Source organism: Anopheles merus, chromosome 2R (genome assembly GCF_017562075.2).
Source record: "Anopheles merus strain MAF chromosome 2R, AmerM5.1, whole genome shotgun sequence".
NCBI classification, from domain to species: Eukaryota; Metazoa; Arthropoda; class Insecta; order Diptera; family Culicidae; genus Anopheles; species Anopheles merus.
This window is the reverse complement of record NC_054082.1, coordinates 10,982,557-11,008,438: the sequence shown is the minus strand read 5'-3', so window position 1 is coordinate 11,008,438 and position 25,882 is coordinate 10,982,557. Positions and strand designations below refer to the sequence as shown.

The 25,882-nt window shown below is 50.6% G+C and overlaps 5 protein-coding genes across 5 annotated transcripts; all 5 read left to right on the top strand.

Moving 5' to 3' along the window:
- The first annotated feature begins 222 nt into the window (after positions 1–222).
- LOC121601061 (alpha-tocopherol transfer protein-like) lies at positions 223–6,185 on the top strand. Its single transcript, XM_041929865.1, has 8 exons — positions 223–407; positions 4,549–4,658; positions 4,754–4,913; positions 4,997–5,078; positions 5,163–5,342; positions 5,445–5,555; positions 5,643–5,776; positions 5,847–6,185. The coding sequence occupies exons 2-8, from the start codon at positions 4,568–4,570 to the stop codon at positions 5,944–5,946; spliced, it is 858 nt and encodes a 285-aa protein (XP_041785799.1). The 5' UTR covers positions 223–407; positions 4,549–4,567; the 3' UTR covers positions 5,947–6,185.
- Positions 6,186–6,633: 448 nt separating this feature from the next.
- On the top strand, positions 6,634–14,529 carry LOC121601008 (endoribonuclease Dcr-1). The gene is made up of 8 exons (XM_041929795.1): positions 6,634–7,521; positions 7,604–9,104; positions 9,174–9,491; positions 9,560–9,799; positions 9,862–12,660; positions 12,728–13,924; positions 13,992–14,098; positions 14,184–14,529. Exons 1-8 carry the CDS (start codon positions 6,833–6,835, stop codon positions 14,356–14,358), a joined length of 7,026 nt encoding a protein of 2,341 aa, XP_041785729.1. The 5' UTR covers positions 6,634–6,832; the 3' UTR covers positions 14,359–14,529.
- A 115-nt stretch (positions 14,530–14,644) lies between these two features.
- Positions 14,645–15,227, top strand: LOC121601085. The gene has a single exon (XM_041929900.1). The coding sequence runs from the start codon at positions 14,943–14,945 to the stop codon at positions 15,120–15,122; it is 180 nt and encodes a 59-aa protein (XP_041785834.1). The 5' UTR covers positions 14,645–14,942; the 3' UTR covers positions 15,123–15,227.
- On the top strand, positions 15,225–24,053 carry LOC121589921 (the record flags this gene model as incomplete). Its single annotated transcript, XM_041909179.1, is given in 7 exon segments — positions 15,225–15,290; positions 15,343–15,527; positions 16,852–16,955; positions 17,141–18,217; positions 18,786–18,818; positions 19,128–20,658; positions 22,318–24,053. Coding segments are annotated over 7 exon segments (4,254 nt in total), but the record flags the coding sequence as incomplete, so codon positions are not given.
- A 92-nt stretch (positions 24,054–24,145) lies between these two features.
- Positions 24,146–25,784, top strand: LOC121601054 (diphthine methyltransferase). Its single transcript, XM_041929856.1, has 3 exons — positions 24,146–24,377; positions 24,537–25,169; positions 25,244–25,784. Exons 2-3 carry the CDS (start codon positions 24,587–24,589, stop codon positions 25,717–25,719), a joined length of 1,059 nt encoding a protein of 352 aa, XP_041785790.1. The 5' UTR covers positions 24,146–24,377; positions 24,537–24,586; the 3' UTR covers positions 25,720–25,784.
- Positions 25,785–25,882: the final 98 nt, after the last annotated feature.

Genomic DNA, 25,882 nt, shown 5'->3' with positions numbered 1-25,882 from the left:
AGCTCATTAATGCGACGGGTTTTTTACTCTCTCTCTCTCTCCTTCTCTCAAGCGGTCAAAGCATTACACCTTATCACAGGAAACACGCCCGCGAGCAGCAGAAACGGCGATATGCTATGGAGAGCCGAAAGAGACCCAGCGAAGCAAGCGCGAAAAGCACCCAACCGAATCTGGTGGTTGAGCTGCTCTGGCTCTGGCCTCAAGTGGCGAGGCGCTGAAAATCTTCCTCTCACAATCCGTTCGGACGTGATCACAGTCGGACACGGTTTGGCAGAGCGTTTGGCCGCGTGTTACTCTTACATTTGTTCTTCCCCGGGGTGTTGTGTGTTTTCTTTTAAAAGCTGTTTAACTTTACCAGTGTGGCTTGGCTTTTCGTTTAGTTCGATTGTTAGCAACCGTTGTACAGTGTAAGTAAAGCTGGCCGAGCAAAAAACAAGCAACAGTTGAGAAGGTTTAGTGGTTCGTAGTGTCTTAAACGGTTCCAATAGAACCGTATTTTTATATGTTTAATGTTATACAAAATTAGCTGTGCACCCAACCGGAAGCGTACATTGTGTGATAATTGCGGCGTAGTGTGACGGTCAGCATACACTATTACTAAAGGCTTCAAGACCACTGTCGCGATGAACGTTTGTCTTTCGTTTCGTAAAAGTGCATAAGGAAGCGGACAAGCTGCTGTGCGAGTTGTTTTCATTTTTTTTTTTGTACCAAAAGCAGGAAGTGTCGCGATATTCGCTTAAGCCTTCAGAGCTGAACACATAACCTGTTTTTTACGCATACTTCATCAAAACTGCATTCCCTTTTTTTAATTTCCTGTTCCCTCCCTTTCGCTGAAACAGTGCAGCAGTGAGAGTGAGAGAATGGCAGATCGCTGCATCCACCTGCACATCGGTGGAATTGAGAAGAAGGTTTATCTCGCTGCACAAAACAAAACCTACACAACATCCCCGATTTGCAGACAAAGCTCTGTAGTAGTTGGTATTTCTCTGTTCCAGCCGAAACGAAAGACTTGAACAAAGAAGAACGAAATGAAAAAAATGCTAAAAATGCATCATAAAACCACAACAAAACTATGCAAAGCTAGATTTCTCTTAAGCCCGTGCCCGGTTTAAACATGCTCGCCATCGGTTGATGGCGAAGCGGTCGTCGTTAGCTGGTCGGGCCGACCGAACACACCACCGCTGGTACAAACAACACCCGCCCGTAAGCGACGAACCCTTCCCTTTGGGTTGCTGTCGGCCTCCGAAACGTGGCGGGCTTTTGCTTTAGTGGTTGCAACTAAACAGTAACTAACAAACCACCCCTTTTAAAGTGGGAGCGTTGTGCGGACAGGTGTGAGTAAAAAAGTGGCAACAGATTGGGAGTGAGAAAAGAAAGCCGCGCGTCTTGAGGGCGATTACATCTTTGGCCGCTTTTCATGCAAACTCTTTCGGCCATGAAGACCTTTTTTAATCTGTTTCACGGTTTGGGCCGCTGAAAACGAGAGTAAGTGTGAAATAGCGCACTATCTTGTGAAGTTGATAATGGAATGATTCTACACACCGGGACTGGAGCGGGACTGCTTAACGAGGGGTTGCTCGTTATTTCTGACGACAGAAATTGGCAGAAACTGAAAAATTGGCTTCTGAACCGGCATCGAGTATGCTTACACCACACATGTCACACCGGATTTCATCATTACATTTTGCTCTGTTTCTTCACCAACTGCACGGATGCATTACCTAATGCAGTATACGTCTCTCCTGCCACAATATCGTTGTAGGTGGTTGCAAAAAAGACGGAATAAGAAAAAATAAACTCCGCGATAACTATAAACGCAATTCCACACACACACACACGCCCTCCCTTTGGGCAGTGGCAATGTTAGCCTCCTGCTAGCGTTGAGTGAAAAAATACGTTTTTCATGCGTAACTCCTTAATGATGTCTGCAGATGCCATCACTTCACTGCGCATAGTTTATCTTTGGCGGAGGCTTGTCGCTTTGCTAGGCCCGGTGAGATGCTAACGTCGTCGCTTTATGTCATCGTTAGCATTCATTTTTAGCAGCCAGCCCTGTTGGCATAAAACATAAACCCCTCGCACAGATACCCTGCCCCTGCTATCCTGGAGCTACTTTTCGTGGGATTTCAATTATTTTTAATTGCTAACCGAAACGCATTAAACCAAAATAAAGGTGGCAATGTTGCAACCGATCCACAGCACTTCCATCACAGGTTAGTGAGTGTGAGATGGATTTGATATTTGAATTTAGATATTATATTCATCTCCGTAGCTGGAAGTGAGGTTCACACGAGAAAACAATTAGCTTCACAGTTTGGCAACCTCTGCTGCACTCTAATTCGGGTGTCAAATCATTTAGACATGGTACGGACAGGCAACAGCTATTGAGGAGAGCGAGCACCAACACAATGCAGCTGTCGCCAAGGTTAGTACCAGGCTCCGGCGATTAAAGTTTCAAATCACCTGCCCCGATCCGATTGACCCGCAAGGTCGAGGTGATACTAAGCATCGTGGTGCCGCTCGATAGTTAATCACCACCGCTCGCTTCGCACGAGCTGTGTGTAAGGCTGTTGTTTAGTTAGTCGGTTTAACATTTCTCGCTGTTTTGTGTGTCTGTGTGTGTGTGTGTGTGTGTGTGTGTGTGTGTGTGTGTGTGTGTGTGTGTGTGTGTGTGTGTGTGTGTGTGTGTGTGTGTGTGTGTGTGTGTATCTGTGTGTTATTTTTTCTGACCCCTCTGACGGCAGTCGAAGCTGTTGCAATCCGAAGGAACAGCACGCTTTGATTGGATCGGATTTCGAACGATCGTTTCGATTAGCCCATGATCAGCGGTGAGCTTGGAACACCTTCCATCGCTCAGATATTGCACCAAACGTTGACTTTTTCTTCGTATTTCGGTTGCCGTTTCATGCGCCACCGTTTTCTTCTCTCTTCGATAACCCCCAGATAGACCGTGACGAACGACGAAATGGTGAAATGGTCGTGGTTGGCTCAATTTATCATTTCGGCTGGTTCCGATTTTAGTGCCGTTTTGATATGTGTGTATCGATGTTTTCGGGTCGTGTTTTCGATCACATATAAAGTTACACACACAAACGAGATAGAAAACGAGCAGAATAGAGGACATTACGTTTGCGAAAATATTGCATGTTGTGGGTGTCGTGAAAGCTTCACTGATTTGGTGTAACGCGCATTCCAAGCTTTCGTATGACCTTCGCCCAATCGGTTTAGACGATGCTGCCTTAAAAGCGAACACGATACAAGACAGCAATCTTAAGGTCAGTAAAACATAGGCAGAGCTTGCAGTTAAACAGTTGCTTAGAAATACGATTCTTCTTCTGCTGGGCCCTCAACCACGTACACGATCGTCACACAATATGTCACCATGTGGCGGGATAGCACGCGCTTGTTTCGAACGAACTAACGCACCACCACCTCCTCTCGCGGAGCCTGTCCAACAATGGATGTCAAACCCAACACGCAAACGATCTGCGCGCGAGTTGCTAAACCGTTTGCGGCAGAAGGTTAAAGATGATATTAATTTTCTGACCCTTGCCAGTTGCGGCACGATGGGAACACTATTTGCTCCGCTCTCCCGTGCCCGTATAACCGTTACCAGTGCGCACCGGTTGAGTGGCTGGACGGTGTTAGTCTTTATGAGCTTTTGCTTTGGCGTACTTTATATAAAGCACCGTCTTCCCTGCTCGCATGTGGTATGGCCGACGAAAAACAGCATTGCAAAACACCATTTGGTTGGTCGAAATGGACGAGTTTAGCAAACTGATCGATTCAACGCAAACATCCATAAGCAAATGTTTGCTCGAGCAGCGAGACTCTTCCGCAAAGTTCGGCTAAGCTGCACGAGAATTTTGTACCACGTTCTGGAGATACGGCTTTATGGCACACCATCTGGTGCCTGGCGCAGTGCGGCGCTTCTTTATTGTGGTATGATTTGTTTGCGTTTTTCACCCATTCCCGGAACCGGTCGATGAGGGAGAATTTTTAGTTCTTAAACGAGTCCAGTGGTAGCAATAAAAAGAGTAAAAATCAAACTCCGATACAAAACTCCTCACAAACCGGTACGCGCGAGTGAATCAATGCAAAACAGGTCCGCCAGCCAACATTAACCTTGGCCGCGCCAGTGATTTATCTGACAGTGAGAAGCGCTGATTTCAGTGTCGCACCTCTGGGTTAATGCTGTGCTGTGGTTTTTTTTTGTATCTTTTCTTTTCTGTACAAATGGGCTTCTTTTCTTTGTTTTGGAAATGGGCAATTTGTGGTCTGGGCCACTGCGATGCGTGTGACGTATCGCCGTAAAGATTGTAACGCATATTTAAGCCGCGACTGAAATGAAGGGTTACGTTTAAACGTTACGCTAAAATAATAAATTAGGGTTTTGTTGATAATCGTCAGTTTAGAAATAAAAGCAAAATAAACACACAGTCATTCTGCATAAAAGATACATTGAGTAAACTTTGCAATTAAGCACGGTTAAGCTTCCAGATAAACGCCTAAATTAACTATCGAACGCATTTCTTTTTCGGCTTATAGACCCGGCACCATTTATACGATGGGCATCGAAAAGGAGTTTAATCTAGAGGAGGGAGCGGAACGGCTGAAGGACTGGATTACAACACAGCCCCATCTGCCCCAGAATATACGTAAGTTGATAACGCACTCCCTTGCGGCTGGTGAAATAGCGATATGCTGTTTTTTTTAAACAATTAACATTTAATGTTTACTTTCAAATATGTAGATCCAACATTACTGCAGCGGTATATACACTCGACCCGTGGTGATCTCGAGTATGCGAAGAAAATTTTCATTCTCGGCTACACCCTCCGGCAGAACAATCCGACGATCTTCGATAACCGCGATCCGCTCAACAGCAATGTGATGAATATTTTAAAAGCAATGTACGTTCGATTGCTTGCGCTCGATCTCTCCCCCAAAAGCTTGTGTAATCATATTTAAAAATGGTTATTCAACTCAATTTTAGTGACATGGTGCCCCTACCGTCGGTGGAAGGTTGTGAGGACAAGTTTATTTACTATCGTTTGGTAGATTGTGATCCCGATAAGGTGAGAGAGTTGGACGCTAAGCAATGATTTGTATCTTTATGGTTTTTTACCACCTGTTCATCTTTTTTTCTCCCTCTCTTGCAGTTTGATTTTAACGATGTCATTAAGACGTTTTTCATTATTGCCGATCTACGCATGATCCAACCGGATGTCCCGATGAACGACGGTGGAGACGTGCCGATCTTCGACATGAATGGCTTCACGCTTCGCCACATGACCAAGGTCGTACTGTCGACATTGCGCGTCTACATGCGCTACACTCAGGTAAGGGTGGCCGAAATTTGGCCACGATTTTGGGAAGGTTTTTGATTTAGGGTTGTTTTGTTAATTAATGCTACTTTCTATCGCTCCTCCGGTACACCACAGGAAGCACACCCGGTGCGTCTGAAGGCCATCCATGTGATCAACTGTACGCCTTTTCTGGATCGCGTTATGTGCCTGGTGAAACCGTTCATGAAGAAACGTGTGGCCGAAATGGTATGCATGGAGAACTTCATGTTCTGTGTTTATATTTTCTTTTCGTAACGTAAATAATTGATAATTAACTTCTATTTAAAAAAAAAGCTACACTTCCATCTCCCCAATTCGGAAACGATTTATGCGCACCTGCCCAAGGCCGCCCTACCCGACGAGTACGGTGGTGAGCAGTCAATCATTAAGCATAAAGAGGATTGGTTCAACAGAATTAAATTGCAACGGTAAGCGAAACCGAAAGTAAAGCACACTTCTATCAAGAAAAAAATGCTAACATTTGCTCTCATATCATAGCGATTACATTACCGATAGTACGCGCTGGAAGATCGATGAGTCGCGACGAAGCAATGGCAATGATCTCTCTGGCACGCTACGAAAACTGGAAATTGATTAAACCGCAATGCCCTGCATTGTTGCATTTTATTTACAATGTGTTATTTGTATTGTATATGTACATTAACTTAGTTTTATACCAGAAACCTTTTACAAAGAAGGGTGATATACTATATGAGTGCATTAAAACGGGGGAAAGTAAGGGACTATAATTAAATAAATTGAGTTTTTTGTAAAATTTGTTCTGCGTTTTGTTATAGATGTTGAATGTTATGTAATGGTTTTTAATAAAATGTTGATCCTATTTTTAAAATATGAAAAATTCGTGTTTTTTCTTTTTCATTGACACACACTGATGGTTTAATATTTATTTTATGACAGCGCGGTTACACCAAAAAAATAGAAAAAATATTTCCCAACAGGAATCGATAAAATTCTGTTCTAGTAGGATTTTTTATTAATTCTCAAAAATCAATCTCAAAAAAGATGTTTGTGGTGGTAACAACAACAACATGGTAGTAACAACAAACAAAACTGTAAAATCAATAAAGAAGACGTGCGTGTTTGTTGCAATAATCAGTGAATCAATGAGAAAAAAAACTTTTTGCGTAAGTACACAAATTGTGCAAGTGCAACCGTCGATTCAAATATGTTATTGAAGAAAAAAAATCATGAAACGTCAACCGACACAGTGACGACGGCTCGCCCACTGTGCCCGGCTTGAAACCAAACAAATCACAACAAACACACAATCAACAACAAAAAAGACGCTTCTTCTTCGTGCAAAGTGTTTCAGCATGTGCGCTCTTGCCAGGGTGCCGAATATTTGCATACCAGGGCTTCCAGCCGCATCGCAGCATGTATTATAAACTATCGGTTCCAAGAGCAGTGCAATAGACGTAGTGTAGTTTAAAACAAACCGCCCCGTTTCCTCGCACGCAATCACCATGTCGTTGTTCCACTGGACGGATGGCAACATCCACACCACAGCCCTCACGCCTCGGGACTATCAGACCGAGCTGCTGGCCACGGCGAGGGAAGAAAATCTTATCGTCTGTATAGCGCACAATTCCGCCAAAGAGTTCCTGGCCGTAAAGTTGATCCAGTCGATGCGCACCAATCGCTGGAGCAGTCGTCCTGAAGCACCGGGAAAAGCCATCTACCTCACGCGAATGGATCGAAGCTTGCTGTCGTCGATGGTTTCGAATTTGACCGACCTACAGGTCGCCAACGTCGATGATGTGGAGGACAGTGAAGGGTCACACGAACCGGACGGTGCTTCAGACACGCCAGTGACGGATGTTGCTTCGGCCGATGTGCTGTTCTTCGGCAGTGAAACAACGTTGCTGCAGCACATCGAGCAAGGTACGGTACGGGTGCAAGACATAAGCCTGCTGATTGTGGACGAGTGCCACAAAAACTATGGTCGACAGGAACTGTGGGAGATCTGTGCTCGACTGACGCATCAGGCACCGTCGTCCGATAGGCCCGCTCAACGGACGAGAATTCTAGGGCTTGCTGGTCCATTGCACGGTGCGGGCTGTACACCGGAACGGTTGTGCTGGGAGCTGCATTACCTTGAACGATGCTTGCGTGCACGTATCGAAACTGCGAGCGACATCACAAGCGTTCTCAGGTGAGGTGCTTTCACTTGTACACCATATTGCTTGCTGTTTGTGAGTAACTTTCATTTAACCGCCGTTTGCTTTATGTTTTAGATTCAGCACAAAACCCACGGAACTAATCCTGGAATGCATCCCACCCAAGCCATCCAATTTGACGCAACTTCTTAGGATGTTAATACAGCGTCAGATCGCTTTCCTGAAGCAGCATCGCTACGAACCGCTAGCCGTGTACGGACTGGACGGTAACGATAGCGCAAGTGATAAGCCGGACACAGACGGGGAACCGGAGAAGGATGAGGAAAACGATGATCTGCGCCGTGAGCTAAGATCCATCCCCGATCCCACGGTCGGTCCGTTGAGCTACCTAAAGCAGTATCTTGAGCTGCTGGACGAGTTCGGACCCTGGGGCGCAGATCGCGGTGCACTCGAACTTCTAACGACCATCGATCAGGAGAAGGTGAAAGTGCCTTACGATCGGCACTTTCTTCTGTTCTGCATGGTGTACACCACGCTGCTGCAGGCAAGAGCGACGGTGGCGTCCGTCTTCGCACAGCACGACACCGAACTGGAGCGCATCAAGCGCTACTCGACGCCCAAGGTTCGCCGTCTGCTCGAGGTGCTGGCGTGGTTCGGCGAGCAACGCAACCGGCCGAAAGATCGCAACCAGCCGGCCACACTGCACCATCATCAGCAGGTGCACAATCAGCAGCGCATATTGTACTGCTTCTGCCGCAACGTGGAGTGTAAAGAGCTGGAGAAAAGCTATCACACTTTCGGCGCCCAAATAGCGGACGTTGATGAGCGGATCAAGCAGCTGGACGGTTTGCTAGCGTCCGTGCGCAAGCGAACCGAACGGTTGAACCTAAAGCACAAAGCCGTCGACAATGCGGCCGCCGAGGGTGGTGGTACGCTTGGGGTGCAGTCACCCCGCCATGGGCACGAGGGCCGAGCAAACAATTTCCGCCGCAAGCGATTCGCGGGCGGGGGACATTCGCACCACCGATCAAACGATACGACCGATGCGCTGTGCGGGTTAATTTTCTGCAACAACCGGGCGATGGCCCGCATCCTTTACGTGCTGCTGTACGAGGTGTCCCGTTCGCAGCGCGAATTTGAGTTCATCAGCCCACAGTACACGGTGGACAAGGTGGCCACCAATCCGCAAAACTGCCTCAAGCAGACCGCCATCGAGCATCGCAAGCAGGAGGAGGTGCTGAAACGCTTCCGGATGCACGAATGCAACCTGTTGATTGGGACGTCCGTGTTGGAGGAAGGCATCGAGCTGCCAAAGTGTAACCTAGTTATTCGCTGGAACACTCCCGCCAACTATCGGTCCTATGCGCAGTGCAAGGGTCGGGCGAAAGCGCCCGGTGCGTACCATGTGTTATTTGTCACGCCGGAAAATGCTGCCTCGCGCAACGAACAACAGGAGGATATGGAATCGATCGAGGACGTTTCACTTGATGGCATGATTCCGGAAGGTCCGGAAGACGACAATACGCGCGAAACGATCGATGATCAGGACCGAAGAATGATCGAAACAGCAACAGATGCGATGATCGAGCAAGTTGCCATCTACCGTGAAGTTGAAAAGGTTTGGTTATTTGAAAATAGGATTTGAATTTGTTAGTTTACCAATCAACTTATTGTTTTCTCTCCACAGCTTTTACTTGCCAAGTGCCGCAATGGAGAGCCGCCCGATTGGGAGCTGAAGCATGCCGACTGCTTCAACCACTGCCTAGAAGTGTATCGTCCGGGTAGTGGTGGTGCTGTGGCACTCCAATCCAACGGAACGTGCGCCTCACTGTGGCTGGGAAATGCCATCCAAACACTCAATAAGTACTGTGCCAAGCTGCCGAGCGATACGTTCACTAAGCTTACTCCTATTTGGCGCTGTGCCACTACCGTCCGGAAGGGGCGCAAGCTGTACCAATACACCATTCGTCTGCCCATAAACTCGCCCTGGAAAGAAGACATATTGGTAAGCAACAATAAAGACATCATTCGCTCGTAAGTTCCTGATCAACATTTAACCGTGTCGTTTTGAAGGGATTGCCGATGCCTACGGAAACGCTAGCACGCAGGCTAGCTGCCTATATGACCTGCCGGATGCTGCATGCAGCTGGGGAGCTTGACAATTCCTTTCAACCGTTCGGCAAGGAAGCCTTTCGTGCGTTCGAAGCGGACTGGGAAAACTTTGAGCTGGAGGAATCGGACGCAAAAATACTGTCCGAAAACAGCGACCCCAGGCCGGGAACAACAAAACGGCGGCAATATTACTACAAAAGGGTACGTACACTGACTTCGGGCGTTATTTAGAATTATTTTCTTAAACATACATTTCCATCCAGATCGCTTCCGTGTTCAACGAGTGCCGACCGGACGCTGAAACCGTCGCCTATCTCTACCACATACGCATGGAGCTGATCTGTCCCATCCCCGAGGAGCAGAATACGCGCGGGCGCAAAATATACGCACCGGAAGAATCCGCACAAGGATTTGGCATTCTGACCACGAAGCTGATACCAAAGATAAGCTCCTTTCCCATATTCACCCGGTCCGGCGAGGTGAAAGTGTCGCTCGATCTGTGCCCGCAGCGCGTTAAACTGTCCGCCCACCAGCTGGAGATGGTAAACTGTTTCGTGAAGTACACGTTCACCAAAGTGTTGCGCTTGCAGAAGAGCTTGATGCTGTACGATGCGAACGCAACGGAGAACTGTTTCTTCATCGTTCCGACGGTCAAGCAAGCTGTTGCGGGTACGGCTGGTAAAGACGAACCACCGCTCCAATCGGACGACGTGATGGTGGACTGGCAGTTTGTGGAAAAGATTGCCACGAACGTGCATCGCAGCGGACCAACCTTCATACCGGACGAGGCGCGCAAGGGCTACACGTTCGATGTGGGCAAATTTCGGGACGCCGTTGTAATGCCGTGGTATCGGAACCGCGACCAGCCGCAGTACTTTTACGTGGCGGAAATATGCAACCATCTGTCGCCGAAGAGCACCTTTCCCGGGTCGAACTACGCGACGTTCGAGGAGTATTACCATCGCAAGTACAAAATCCACATTCAGAACCAACGCCAGCCGCTGCTGGACGTTGACCATACCAGTGCGCGGCTAAACTTCCTGACGCCCCGGTACGTTAACCGGAAGGGTGTAGCATTGCCGACCAGCTCGGAGGAGACGAAGCGGGCCAAGCGTGAAAACTTGGAGCAGAAACAGATCCTCGTTCCGGAGCTGTGCACGATACATCCGTTCCCTGCCTCGCTGTGGCGTGCGGCCGTCTGCCTGCCGTGCGTACTGTACCGCATCAACGCGCTGCTGCTGGCGGATGAGATACGGCGCCAGGTGGCACGCGACCTGCGGCTGGGATGGGAAAATGTGGACGAGCTGCAGGAGGGCCAGTTTCAGTGGCCGATGCTAAGCTTTGGCTGGAATCTGGCCGATGTGCTGCGCAAAACGAAGGAGCAGAAAATTGCGCAAGCGCAGGAAGCGATCGATTCCACTGCGCCGGAAGTGCAGGATGAAGTGGAGCTAGACAAGGAGGCGCCGAACAAGCGTGATGCTGTGGAGGTTGATGAGGAAGATGGGCTAAAAATGGAAAACGGTGTAATTGCTGAGGTTGAAAAGAGTCAGGTGGACGGAGAGGATGCTACTGGCGATAAAAAGACTGACAGCGATGGAACGCTGCTTGAAATTGGTACATGGTCGAACGAAATGGCGGTGGGCGTTGGAACCGATAACGATATGGGTGAAGAAGGTAGGAGAGGCGCATCGTCACCCTCGTTCCTGCGGTACGATTCCGACTGTTCCAGCAACAGCAGTGCCAATTTCTACTCTTCGGACGAGTACGACGAAGAGGACGATTACTACCTGTACGATGGTTCGGAAAAGCCGAAAAATGCAATAGAACCGAGCCAGGAGGCAGTATCGGGCACGGACAATGCGAACGACTCGGGCGATAAGCCGGGCAGTAGGAACCGGACCATCACGCAGTCACATGATACGGTGGTGAATCTGGGTGGGCGGCTGAAGATCGAGTTCAAGTCGGAAACCGATGCCGAAGCGATCGACTCCGAGTGTGATCTGCAGCGGCAGCGAACGCAGCAGAGCATCATTGAGCGGTCACGCCAGAACGATATGCTCTATCAGAGCTCGAAAAACGCGGTGGATGGGTTCTGCTACTCGCCGAGCGATCGGCAGTGCGCCGAGGAGCGGGAGCAAGCGGAGCAACGGTTTGAGCGGCAGAAAAATCACACCAAAGACACCATCCGCCAGCAGGGCAGTTTGGTGCGATGGAACGAACCGCTGTCCGTAAGCCACTGGCGATCGAAGCTGGACGAGTCGGAAGCGGCCACCCTTGGCGCACTGATGGACGATTTGGGCGGACAACCGTTCACGGAGCTCGTACCGTACGTCGAGCCGGAGCAGCTGTTCGAGCTGCTTGTGCGGAACGGTAGCAGCGGGGAACGATGGCTCCGATTGCACGATCTGTACTGCTTGAATCGACCGTTCTTCCCGGAACGGTACACCATCTTCCGGGGCGGTTCACAGTTTGATAACTTTCTGGACGAAAGCAGCCAGGAAGGCGAGGGTGCTAGCTCGCCACCGAAAGTGATCGAGCTGACTATTTGCGATCCTTTTCCGGCGATAGCCGCCGGGCAGACGGCTTGCAACTACAAACCGAAACAACATTCCATGCGGAGCGACGAAGCGAACAAGAACGGCCACGACAGTGCGGGTGTGCTCAGTACGACCGATGAGGCCGGGGGTGTTGAATACTTCAGTTTCGATTATCAGCCAGATTTGAGCCAACATCCCGGTCCCAGTCCGGCTATTATCTTACAAGCGCTAACCATGTCGAACGCCAACGATGGCATCAACTTGGAGCGATTGGAAACGATTGGCGATTCTTTTCTGAAGTACGCCATCACCACCTACCTCTACTGCCGGTACGACAATGTGCACGAGGGCAAGCTAAGCCACCTGCGGTCGAAGCAGGTGTCCAATCTGAACCTTTACCGGTTGGGTCGCAGGAAGCGGTTGGGCGACTGCATGATTGCGGCCAAATTTGAACCACACGACAACTGGCTGCCGCCCTGCTACTACGTGCCGAAGGAGCTAGAACAAACGTTGATTGATGCAAAGGTATGCAAGGTGCGAGGATCAGAGTATTATGCAGGGAAAATAATTGATTTTTTATTACTATTTGCAGATTCCTGCTTGTCATTGGAATCTGGCCGATCTTCCAGACATCAAGCGTCTGTCGTGCGCTGAAATTTGTCAACTAGTTAAGGAACGTGCACGGGCTAAACGCAGAGAGGATGTCGACCGGTTCGACCTACAACATGCAGACAGGAACGGTGGTGAGGACGGAAATGAAGACGACGATGACGACGACGACGACGACGACGACGACGACGATGAAGACGATACAACCACTGGCGAAGGGAACGAGCACGAAGCGGACAATGGGTCCTGCTACATCCCGTACAATTTGGTAACGCAGCACAGCATCCCCGACAAATCGGTGGCTGACTGTGTGGAAGCCCTGATCGGTGCCTACCTCATCGAATGTGGCCCCCGCGGAGCACTGCTCTTTATGGCATGGCTTGGCATACGGGTGCTCCCCATCCGTGAGCCGCCGGTGAAGCTTAATTCAAACACCGAGACGGCGCTTACTCCTTACAAAGCTACTGGTCAGAATGATGGTCCGCTGTCCATTGGCGTAACGATTGCTGAGTATGGTCACTGGGTTGCACCGCCCTCGCCCATGGTGCGGGCCAACATTACGTTCGGTGGCATCGAAACCGGTGCCGTGGCAACGTCCCGCGAGCTGGCCCGGCTGTTGCAAGGGTTCGAAGAGTTCGAGCAGGCGCTTGGCTACCGGTTCCGGGACCGTTCCTACCTGCTGCAAGCCATGACGCACGCCTCGTACAGCCCGAACCGGCTGACGGATTGCTACCAGCGGCTAGAGTTTCTGGGCGATGCTATCCTCGACTACCTCATCACGCGCCATCTGTACGAGGACCGCCGGCAGCATTCACCGGGCGCGCTTACCGACTTGCGGTCGGCGCTGGTGAACAATACCATCTTTGCTTCGCTCGCCGTACGCCACGGATTTCATAAGTACTTCCTGCACCTGTCGCCCGGGCTGCAGGAGGTGATTGATCGATTCGTTCGCATCCAGCAAGAGAACGGGCATCGCATCACGGAGGAGGAATACTACCTGCCGGACGAAGATGACGAGCTGGGCGAGTACGGTGCGATGGGGGAGGACGGTCCCGGCGAGGGCCGCGGTGTGGGGGAGGCGGAAGATGTGGAGGTGCCGAAAGCGTTGGGCGACGTGTTCGAATCGATTGCCGGTGCCATTTTCCTCGATTCCGACATGTCGCTCGATACGGTGTGGAAGGTAAGCGAGGGTTGCAGTGGACACGCCAGTGTGTAGCAAGCGTTAATTACTACTTTCTTCGCCACAGGTGTATCGGAAAATGATGGGACCGGAGATAGAGAAATTTAGCAGCTCGGTCCCGAAATCACCGATACGCGAACTGCTCGAGATGGAACCGGAGACGGCCAAATTTGGGTACTGTATTTGGGTTGTCCCTCATTTCACAAGCCGTTACACATTACGTTTCACTAACATCTGCGCTTGTAAATCCGCTTTGCAGCAAACCGGAGAAGCTGACGGACGGACGACGCGTGCGGGTAACGGTGGAAGTGTTCGGCAAAGGTACATTCCGTGGCATTGGAAGGAACTATCGCATCGCCAAGTGTACGGCGGCAAAGTGTGCCCTTCGCCAGCTCAAGAAGCTCGGCTATGCCAACCATCACAAGCGCCGATAGAGAGATAATGTAGCGCAAATGCATAATTGCTAATTGGTTCCTTATAACGGTGCTTGATTGCACACTCATTTATTGTACTACTGTATGTTAGTGAAATAGAATCCTTGGGAGGAGAAGAACGGGCTACGTATAAGCTAGATGGTAATAAAATCCGTGTCTGTGTCCGTGTAACCGAAACGGCTATTTATTTGAATTTGATTTGAGCCACACGTGCTTAAACGAATATTGTTTTTTTAGAACAAAACGAAGCAAGTGTCACTTGAATCGTTAAGTTGTTGAGGTATTTTAATTCCATTTAAATCTACCCTTCGAAAGAACCTGCAACCCATACGTGATATGCTGGAAGCAGGAGCAACTCCATCGTCTATACACAGTAGAATGCATCCTACAGTAGGCGCCGTATGACAGTTACGCATAGCATAGTTTTTTTTTTATTGCGTCCCTATGCATTTATCTGTCAATTGACGATTGTTTAGTTTTCTTCCGCACGGTCATCTGCGCTATCACTGTGCCTGTCCGGATCCGGATTGTGTTATTTATTTGTCCGTGCAGCAGCAAAAAGTTGTCCAACCCATCACTTTACAATGGATTACGTCGATATACAGGCCGTGGAATCGAAGCTTACCGACGTGACGGTCACACCGATACCGATGATAAAGAATGCCCACACTAACCACAGCACCGGCGGGCGGCAGCAGCAGCAGCAACTATGGAGCCAATCACACGGCCAACATCACCATTACCCCGCAGGTAAATCATCGTAACAGCCACAACAACAGCAACCACCACCACCACAGTAGTGTGTCCGGTGCGGTCAACGATGGTTCCTCGGGAGCGCTAGCATTAACCGTTGGATCGAACCATAGCAACAACAACAACAACAACGCCAACAGCAGCAGCAGCAGCAGCAGCAGCAACAACAACAACAATAGCAACAATAGCAGTGCTGCGAATCTGGTAGCCCCGGTGACCACGTTCAATCAGTTCCCCAACAATGCCGGACTGTCCAAGTACGCGCAGCTGTTGATGGTGATCGAGGAGATGGGACGCGATCTGCGCCCGACGTACTCGGGCAGTCGCAACTCGGCCGAACGTTTGAAGCGGCTGATCGTGCACGCACGCATTCTCGTCCGGGAGTGCTTGGTCGAAACGGAACGATCCGCCAGACAGTAGTTGGTCCGAGCTGCCTTTGGGCAATGGGGGGGAGAGTCACCACTATCTCTCCGTCATTCATTCACGTCTATCTCATTCTTCAAGTGCATTCGTTTAGCGCTCCATTGGCGTTTAGGTCGGGGGACACAGTGGCTACGCTGCTGTTCCAGCGGTTCATGATGGAGCGACGTTTAATATATAATCCATAGTACAAACAAGCGATGAGCGCTAATGTTTCGATGATAGCGGAAGCAGGGCACAACCAGGATGTTTAGTAGGAGCGCGCGCGCGTGTGTGTGTGTAATCAGTTAACGATAGAGAAGGAGAGAATGCTGGAGAGCAAGGGAGATGAGAGCAGCCTTAGCAAATAAGATTATAGACTGTGTATTTACGATGCGCTCGAAACGCCAGTTTTTGATGTAGCGAACAAAATGTATACCAAATCCTTCATTCACCTTCGGACGACAAAACAGCATGCAGCATGTATACAGATTGTATGTAGCGAGAGCAAAACGATCAGTGTCGTACGGTGGGAGATCTGATGGAAAATGCTCTCTTTTTTTTCTACAAGACATAAACAAGCGTAATAAAAGACGATACAAATGGTGTAGCCTTTAACTATATACAATGGATTGTAGCCGTAACCAGAGGATAGGTTCGAAAGAGCATAAATAAACGCGTATTTTAATTTAAACCCTGTTAATTGTGACTTGTGTTTAGATGATTTCCCGGGGTGTTTCTTTTTTGTGGGCGTCACTGTACCGTAAACGGAAGCAGGCGAAGCAACGAACCAGGGCACTGTAAACACTTTACTGTTGACAAACAATTAAGCCATTCGTTCTCGATTATCCGTGCAGAATAGTTTTTCGTTCAACAAGCGCAGCGAAATCTTTGGCGTAAGCTTCGTGCAAACAAGTTTTATGCCTTCGGAAAATCAATTAACAAATCTTTTCGGCGCTTGCATTTTGTTTCCCTGAAGTGTATGTGTTTTGGCCGTACCGTGTTACGAACACTGCAGTTTGGTGAAGTAAGCGGAAGAATTCTCCCATGTAGCTGGGTGGCGTGTGTTGTGCGTGTGCATATGTGCACACGGATGCGTTCGCCTGACGTTTGGTTGTCCGCAAGTTGCTAACAAAAAGTCTATCAATTTGTGTTGTTTTCGTGCAAACTAGCTGGTAGCGAGAGCGGAGGAGTTTAAGGAAATACTGAATCAAAACATTATTCGTCCGGTGGTGCTAGCGTTTCACGCGTTAAGATGCGACAGTGGTCGAGAGGTCCGGTATAGGTGGTGGCGTGTCTCTGTCGCAGCTCACTCAAACGATGCTACTCTTCCACACACAGGTTAATGCAGTGCGTGCACACGATGCACACGGCCGCAAAGAAGCAGCGTAAACAAATACGCAATAGGAGCACAATTCTGCGCGTGTGGGCTCACCCGGTGCAAGGTGATTGAAGAGGGCTCGAAGCTTTACCGACGCGACGCTACGGTGTGCCGCCGTACGTAATGGTACATGCTTGACGGAGGAAGGGGGTTCACAGCACCACCAGCAGATTCGCGCGTGACCCGCAGCAACCTGTCCCGGTCGGAAAGGTGACAGCCGACGCACTTACGACTGCTACGATTTCTAAACAATGAACGCGCCATATCCGACACCGAACGCATGCTACACGGACATCAAGCAGGGCATCCTTTCCTACACGCTACCCCTGCGCACCGATCTGAGCGATATTCCGGGACCGCCCATTAGCTTGCTGCCAACCCCGCCCCACAGCCTGCTACCAACCGTCGCACAGGACAAATCATCGTCCTCCTCCGGGCAGAAGAAGAAGCGCCGCGCGTACGTGAACGAAAGCGAGGAGGCCCGAGCACGCCGCCTAGCGCGCAACGCAGAAAGGATGCGGCAGAAGCGCGCCAACGAGACGGAGGAAGAGTACCGGCTGCGGCTGGCCAAGAATGCGGAAAGCAATCGACGGAAGCGGCAAAACGAGACTGATCTAGAGCGCACCATCCGCCATGCCCGCAGTGCGGCACGCGAACGCTTGCGGCGCGCGATGGAAACGCCCGAGCAGCGGGCGGTGCGGTTGGCCAAGCTGGCCGAACGGATGCGTATCGCCCGTGCGAACGAAACGCCCGACCAGCGGGCCATGCGGCTGGCCAAGAACGCGGCCAAAGCGAAGGAGCGCCTGATGAAGGAGTCGCCCGAGCAGTGGATCGAGCGGAAGCGAAAGAAGGCGGAATACGCCCGGCGCAAACGGAGCGGCAACCCGAACAGCTCTGCCGGCAGCAGCAGCAGCAACGATGCGGCCATACACAGTACGCTCGCTTCGCCCGAGCTTTCCTACGGCCATAGCTACGTCCCCGACCTTGGCCACGGGGTGCCGCCGGACGTGAAGGACATCAAGCTGATAGCCTCGCCGAAGCAGCACGGCGGCAGCGGCGCACAGCAACCGGAACAGATCTACAGCACACCGCACCTGCCCTTCATGGGGCACGAGGTGAAGGCGGCCGATTTTCTCCCGGGTGCGGTAGTGCAACATCCGGGCGCGACCGCCCTACACCACCACGACCTGTCCAACCCGAACAACGTGCTAAAGTTTCACGTGCTACCCTACTCGCTGCCGCCTGGTGCAGCGCCACCGGCGGTACCGGCTGGCCCCGGTATGCCGCCACATCCCGGACATACGGTGTACAAACACAGCAAACATTGAGCGGACAAAATGGGTGGAATTTATTGTAAGAATCGACAACCTCCCCCTTCCCCCTCACGAAAACGATGGCTAACGTTTCCGTACGCAAGTGAAGCGTACAGGGGTTGAAATTACGCACAGCAAAATTCACATTTGAACTTTGTGTGCAAACAAAACTAGGCAATACATATATACAAACCTATCCATTACTGACACGATAAGCTTAAGCGAGGCAAGGTGAAGCGATTGTAATTTTTCTAGTAGTGCGCGTTAAGGAGTTTCCCTTTTTGTTTTTGTTTTTATGTTTTAACATCAAGAATAATAGTGGCGAAAATTACGCACGAGAAGAAGTATGCTGTAATCGACGAAACATAAAGATGGATTGCTTCCTGTCCTTTTGGTAGTTTGTAAACACACACAAATTGTAAAATAAAAGAATTTAGAATATCACTGCAATTAAACAATACTTTACTCGGCTCATCACAAACTGGAAAGTCTGTGCAACCATAAGCGATGCGTTGAGGTTTGCGCGAAAATTTGCCATTTTGCAACAACGTTTCGCATACGGCGTGGAACGCACTGTACAGCAAACGTGACGACTGGGCATTGGACAGTGCGAAGTACTGAACACGCGACTGTACACGCGCGTGTCTTTGTCAAATTTTTGATGAATGTTTGAGAAGGATCATTTTCCATACCAGAGGGAGAAGAGAAAAGCGACCCGAAAGAAGAAGAAAAAAAGCTGCAAGTTCGCCCAAAAGGGTGTTATTGATCCAAGCCAAGAGGAAAATTGACAGTAGAATTGTGCAGGCGTGCGAATTATTGGTAGTTTTGTTTTGAAAACATCTCGACCCTTGGCTTACGGTTCCGCTTCAATCGCAGTGCGTCTGGGTGTGTGCGCGTGTATGTGTGCATTCGGTATGTGTGAGGACAATTGGCACGAAATATGAATGGATTTTTCCAAATCAACACATATTACAATGAGTTTAAGCAAGAGGTTGACGCTGCTTACGCCGCTGCACCGATTCCACCGCAAGCAGTCCAGCAGCACCACCAGCAGCAGCAGCCACAACGGCAGCAACAACAACAACGCCAGCAGCAGCCGCAACAACGCCAGCAGCAGCCGCAACAACGCCAGCAGCAGCCGCAACAACGCCAGCAGCAGCCGCAACAACGCCAGCAGCAGCAGCAGCAACGCCAGCAGCAGCAGCAACAACCACAACCACAACCACGGCAGCAAGTAGCTGTAAGCGAGAGCAGTGTCACGTCCACCCAGCACACGCTGACCCTGAGCAGTAGTAGCAAGCAGCAGCCGGATCTGAGCAAAAACCAGCGCCGTTTTGTGCACGAAACCGAGGAAGCGCGGGAGAAGCGGCTGTCGCGGAACGCGGAGCGTATGCGCCAGAAGCGGGCGATGGAAACGGAGGAGCAGAGCCGGAAGCGTATGGCCGAAAACGCGGAGCGCATGCGACGGAAACGGGCGGCCGAGACGGAGGAAGCTTACCGTATGCGAATGGATCGCAACGCCGCCTTCAAGATGACGGACGAGTATCGGCGCCGGCTGAACGAAAATGCTGAACGTAATCGGCGAAGGCGCCAGAACGAAACCGAACTGGAGCGCAGTATCCGGCGGGCACGGAGCGCCGCCCGGGAACGGTTGCGCCGGGCGATGGAGTCGCCCGAGCAGCGGGCCGTCCGATTGGCAAAGCTAGCCGAACGGATGCGCATGACGCGGGAACGGCTGTGGACGACCATGGAGACACCGGAGCAGCGGGCAGAACGGTTGGCACGGCTCGCCGAGCGGATGCGCATTGCTCGGGCGAACGAAACACCCGAACAGCGTGCCCTTCGGCTGGCCAAGAATGCTGCCCGGGCGCGGCAACGCTTCCTGAACGAGTCGCCCGAACAGTGGATCGATCGAAAGCGGAAAAAGGCAGAGTATGCCCGGCAGAAGCGGGCGGCCGCAGCCCTCGGTCTTGAGGGCACCATCATCACGTCAACCAGCACCGCGAGCGCACCCCCCGGTCCTAGTCATGCAAGCCATGGCTTACAGCACGCATCCGGGCCCTCGGTTGGCTTTCCGGGCCATGCGCCATCCACCCTGCCCGAAACGATACTGCATGCGACCGGCGGGGCACAACAGCCGACGGGTAGTAGTAGCAGTGGCAGCAGCAGTACCGCCGGGGGCTCATCCAGCAGCAAACAGAAGCATTCTTCCGCGGCGGGACAACTACACTCGGAGCACATTTACCCCACGCCGCAAGTCATATTCAGCGGTGGCGACTTCAAGCCGCACGAGCTGCTGAACGTAAACGGACAACACTTGGTCATGCAGGCCGACCCGAACTGTCCCAACAATCTCTACAAGCTGCACATTCTACCGTACCCCTTCCCGTCTGCGGCGGCATCGGGCAGTGGCTCCGCTCCGCACGCCGACCAGCCGAGTGCATACAAAACCAAGTAAAAGAGTCATCATCATTTACGTGCGCCAAACCAACGTGGCCATATGGTGCAGGAGATCAGGAAGCTGCTGCTGCACACGGTTAGGACGGAGCAGGAGCAGAGAACTATAATAATTTACGCAAGTAGGCGGCACTATAGCCATTTATGGTGCGTGCGTACCGCCATTTACAGGGCTAATCCGGCAGAAGACGGCAGCAGAAAGAGAGAAAAAAAACACAAAAACATTTTTAATTATCTTAAGCATTGATTGAAAGTTGCAATTACGCAAAAGTGTGGTGTTATGTGGTATTTTAGGTTTAGTCTTTCTCGGTAAATTTGAGCTTCGGGTATGAAAGAACGATATCATCGACAAAACGATGGTCGATGGTACGTACGCATCAATCACCCCGGAAAGGGAACGTTTTTTTCTATTCTTCACGCAATTTTGTTTTATTTCTACGCTTTATAAAACAATATGCGAAAGTTTGAAACGAGTTACATAGGTTTGCATCTTCCCTGAATTAGAATTCTTTCCACGTAGTGTGTACATGAAGTAGAAACTTACATCCGCTGGTCGCAATGCGATAACCAATATAATCTAATTGTCGAAAAATAAACTCTCAGTGATTATAATTAGTTGTTTGGCCTGTGGGTTCAGTAGATGGTTTATCAACATATCCTCGTCGTAACGAAGCACGCGGTCATGGCTGCCTTCATATCACGTCCTGTCTGATCGCTTCGACAAACACATCGAAGGTTCAATTATCACCTGGACTTTGTGCCCATCCCAACACCCAACATCATTCGAATCAATTCTATTGCCAACATTTAACTTACAATAATATGTGTTTTAACGTACGTTTCCCGAAGGAAAAACATATTGTATTTGTTATTCTTGTTCTCTCCAACATTAAAAAAAATGCATTTAAAATCCTACCCTAACCGTACAACTACTGCCACCACTGTACGCAAACGAGTATGCTGCGAATCCTTCCACACACGCAGGTAAACGTGGCCCGCAGGCTAAAAACCGATTTTTGTGAGCTCGCCACGCTCCAAATCGGAGCGATTATCCCTCGCTGGCGATGCTTTTTGCAAGTAGTTGCGACGGTTTCTGATGCTTCGAGCGAGGGTTTTTGATGGTCCAAGATGGCTGCCAAAAAGCTCGCGCTGATGTGCGATTGTGTTGGTGGGCAAAATTAAATGGCAAAAAAAATAAATACACTGCACCACCTCCCGTTCTCATTGACCCCGCGGGGTCCTACATTTCATGTGTGTGCCATATTAGCATCTGTGCTCGGCCGTCTCACTTGCTCATACATGTTCCGCTATTGCATCGGTTGATCCGGTAGTGGCCTTTTATGAACAGAAGCTCACTCCGAAACGAGCGCTGTAAGCGAGTATAGGACGGCTAGAGAAAATGAGCGAGATGCAGCTATTTTTGAACGTCAAAAACCCTCGCCTTGCTCAACGGGTGTCCGCATCCACCGCTGCAGAGCTGCACCTGAAGTTGTTTTGTATATTGGCTTTGCGAAAAAGAAAAGTTGTGTTTTGAACAGAGAGTTCTTTTTTTGTACCACACTTGCGCTTCCAGATCCTTTCTGACAAACGAGCGCGGTGGGAACAGTTGCGAGAGGGATCTGCTGGCACCCCGCACCCGTGCGCGCTTCCATAAAGGCAAGCATGTAAACACACCAACCAGCAACTAAATATGAATGGATTCTTTCAGCTCAATCCATACTATAATGACATTAAGCAAGAGATCGTGGTCCCATACGCAGCAGCACCTGTCGTGGCGACCACCTTGCCGCAAACAATACAGAGCAGCGTCCCGCAACAACTACAGCAGCAGCAGCAGCAGCCAGGAACCATTAGTGCCGGTGACGATCGTTCCTTAAGCGTACCGCACCACCTGTCGCCCCTGTCGAAAAGCCAGCGACGGTTTCTGCACGAAAGCCCCGAAGCCCGGGCCAAGCGGTTGGCGCGGAACGCGGAGCGTATGCGCCAGAAGCGGGCCGCCGAATCGGAGGACGAGTACCGCAAGCGGATGGCCCAGAACGCGGAAAGGATGCGGAAGCGGCGGGCGGCCGAATCGGAGGAGGAGTACCGGAATCGGATGCACCGCAACGCGGAAAGCAAGTGCAGCGAGGAGTACCAGATACGGCTGGCGAAAAACGCCGAGCGGAACCGTCTGCGGCGGCAAAATGAGACTGACCTCGAGCGGAGCATACGGCGGGCCCGTAGTGCGGCACGCGAACGCTTACGGCGCGCGATGGAAACGCCCGAGCAGCGGGCGGTACGGTTGGCCAAGCTGGCGGAGCGGATGCGCATTTCCCGCGCGAACGAAACGCCCGAACAGCGGGCGTTGCGGCTGGCCAAGAACGCAGCCAAAGCGAAGGAGCGGCTGCTAAACGAAACGCCCGAACAGTGGATCGAGCGGAAGCGAAAAAAGGCCGAGTATGCGCGGCAAAAGCGCAGTGCGGCGGCCGCCGCCGGCAAACTGGGCCTCTCGACCACCTGCAACTCCTCCAGTAGCAATGCCAGCGCACCGTCCGCGGTGGGCGGCAGCGAAACGGCGAGCTTTAGCCACGCGCCGACCGCAACCAGCACGTACAATCTCGAACCCACTCACTCCCTCGTGTCGCTGTCGACGACGGACCTGAAGGACATCAAGCTAATATCAGCACAAAAGCCCGGCCAAATGTTGCAGCTGCCGGAGCAACTGTACGCTACGCCGCACATCCCGTTCAACGGGACCGACCTGAAGCCGCCGGAGTTTTTAACCAGCAGCGGGCAAGCGGCGACGAGCGGCCAGGGCGGCCCACCCCACCACATCATGCAGCCCGAGCTGTACAAGTTCCACATACTGCCCTACACCTTCTCCCCCACGGCCGGTGCAGTGCATCCGACGCAGGCGGACTACAAGGGCAAATAGGAAGCTTGCACCTCCATAGCTATAAGCTATATTGGATCGTTTTGTCATTTAAAGCTTATTTGCGCTTAAAGTAAGGAAAGAGCCTGTGCTAACCTCGCACGGTAACCTTTCTGTTCTTCTTCTTCTTCTTCTCAGCAACGGCCGCGGTCCCTTTGTGTTGAAGGAAGCGAATGCCAGGATAGAGTTAGGTTTCCCCCTCGTTCATTGCAACAATCGCTAGAACACGTGGAGCACACGTGCGTGGGTCAGATTAGCATCATACAATGTAGCGATCCCCTTTTATGGAGTGAATTAGCATAAGTTAGCCAGTCGGTCGATGAACAAATAGTGGTACTTGTAACAAGTTTAGTTCGAATGGTGTAGAGAGGTTCATTATCACAAGCGAACAAGGGTGTAAAACGTTGTGTTTGAGGTAAACCTAATTATCCTAGTCACTTTCAGCATAAGAAAAAGGTTGAATAAAATGGTATTAGCATTACTACATTGCCGGTTGGGTTTCTCACTCCAACATCCAACATCACGAACCAGATGCCAGCAAACATTAAAAGTTATCAGGGGAGCGCATGATTATGTTGAGAGTTTGGTTAAACATGATTTATGTTGAGCACGCGTTACTTAGCGAAGCTACTAGAAGAGGATGTAAAGCATTGAAACCACAGATATAGATGCAACATAAAAATATGTAAATAATACCATGACAACACAGTCCAACATCTGTTATGTTCCTCTGTTCTATCGTCACGGTTCGGAGTGAACAGAAAAGCGATCGTTTCGCCGCTGCCTATTACACTGTTCAGATCTGGTAAGTGATCTTGCAAAAGTCTAATGGGCAATCAGCTAATGAATGGCACCATCCGGTGATGAGCCGGCACAATTACACATCCTAGCAAAAAGAACTGTAAAACACGTGTTCCGTGTTGGTTTTCTGCATTAAGTCAAATGAACAATCGCTTCGTTTTAGGTCCATACCGGTGCACCAACTGCAAAGCCCCATATTAGTAGACCCTACCAATGGGTAAATTAAATATCGAAACTATAACCTCACACGACACCGAACAACCGGCCGATTCGATCGAATGGTGTCCGCACGACGGCTGGCAGGACGTATTCGTATGCGGCACCTACCAGCACGAGCGCGATGAAGAACCATCCTCCGCAAATCGAGTAGGACGAATACTATTGTACCGGTTCGGTGGTGGACCTACGGATGATACGCTCTCGCTCCTACAAACGATTGACAGGTCGGCCGTTTTAGATCAAAAATGGAACCCACGGACAAACCATCAACTGGCGGTGGCCGGTGCCGATGGAACGCTAGCACTCTACGCCCTGTCCGACACGTCCGGGCAGCTTCAGCTCGAACCACAGACAACGGCAACGCTTGCGGGCGATGAAACCGAGGAGCGTAATCTGTTAGCGTTGGCGCTTGATTGGTCGCCCGATGGAAAGCGGATCGCTGTTAGCGATTCGCACGGTTGCCTCGAGCTGTTGAACGTTGAGGATGGGCTCCAGCACGTGCACAGCTGGAAGGTGCACGGGTTTGAAGCGTGGACGTGTGCGTTTAGTCGGCATAACGAAAATATCATCTTCAGTGGTAAGTGAAAGGAATTGCTTGCCGACGGTTCCCTCGCCTTCACATTACTCACACAGATGGGATCCATTTTGCAGGGGGCGACGATTGCTTTCTGTGTGCGCACGACGTACGCTGTCCGGGCGAACCGATCATGAAGGGTAAAAATAAAACCCACTCGGCGGGAGTCACCTCTCTACTGTCCTTTGCTGCGCGGGATCACATTCTACTCACCGGAAGCTACGATGAAAACGTACGTCTGTTTGACGAACGGCAGCTGAAGTGTAGCGTTTCCGAACTGCCGCTGCACGGTGGCGTCTGGCGCTTGCGGTCGAATCCACTCCGCGAGCCGGATGCAATTCTGTGTGCCTGCATGTATCATAACTTTAGCGTGGTTCGGCTTAATGCAGACGATTCGTTCGAGCTGGTTGGAGTGTACGGGGAACATGAGAGCATCTGTTACGGTTGTGATTGGCAACAGGTAGGGAAAGGCTACCGTTCCGGTAGAAACGTGATAGCGACTTGCTCGTTTTACGATCATAAACTATGCGTATCGGAGGTAACTGTAGCTTAGCTAGGTGAATAAATAAACGAAACGCTTACCATTCTTGGAAGTGTTTTCTACAACTTGTGAAAGTAGTCGGATGTACGTGAATCTTCAATCTTCAAGAAAGCTGTATCGATACTGAAACCCACGGCCGTGTTACCGTTTTCGAGGAAATTTTCAAAGCATACCT

Bases quoted from the DNA above. Each gene is read 5' to 3' on its own strand.
- LOC121601061 (XM_041929865.1), top strand. From the start codon at position 4,568: ATGGGCATCGAAAAGGAGTTTAATCTAGAGGAGGGAGCGGAACGGCTG. The intron at 4,659-4,753 runs GTAAGTTGATAA...TCAAATATGTAG, and splicing joins CCATCTGCCCCAGAATATAC to ATCCAACATTACTGCAGCGG. The intron at 5,079-5,162 runs GTGAGAGAGTTG...CCTCTCTTGCAG, and splicing joins TAGATTGTGATCCCGATAAG to TTTGATTTTAACGATGTCAT.
- LOC121601008 (XM_041929795.1), top strand. From the start codon at position 6,833: ATGTCGTTGTTCCACTGGACGGATGGCAACATCCACACCACAGCCCTC. The intron at 13,925-13,991 runs GTAAGCGAGGGT...TCTTCGCCACAG, and splicing joins CGCTCGATACGGTGTGGAAG to GTGTATCGGAAAATGATGGG. The intron at 14,099-14,183 runs GTACTGTATTTG...TCCGCTTTGCAG, and splicing joins CCGGAGACGGCCAAATTTGG to CAAACCGGAGAAGCTGACGG.
- LOC121601085 (XM_041929900.1), top strand. From the start codon at position 14,943: ATGGATTACGTCGATATACAGGCCGTGGAATCGAAGCTTACCGACGTG.
- LOC121601054 (XM_041929856.1), top strand. From the start codon at position 24,587: ATGGGTAAATTAAATATCGAAACTATAACCTCACACGACACCGAACAA. The intron at 25,170-25,243 runs GTAAGTGAAAGG...TCCATTTTGCAG, and splicing joins CGAAAATATCATCTTCAGTG to GGGGCGACGATTGCTTTCTG.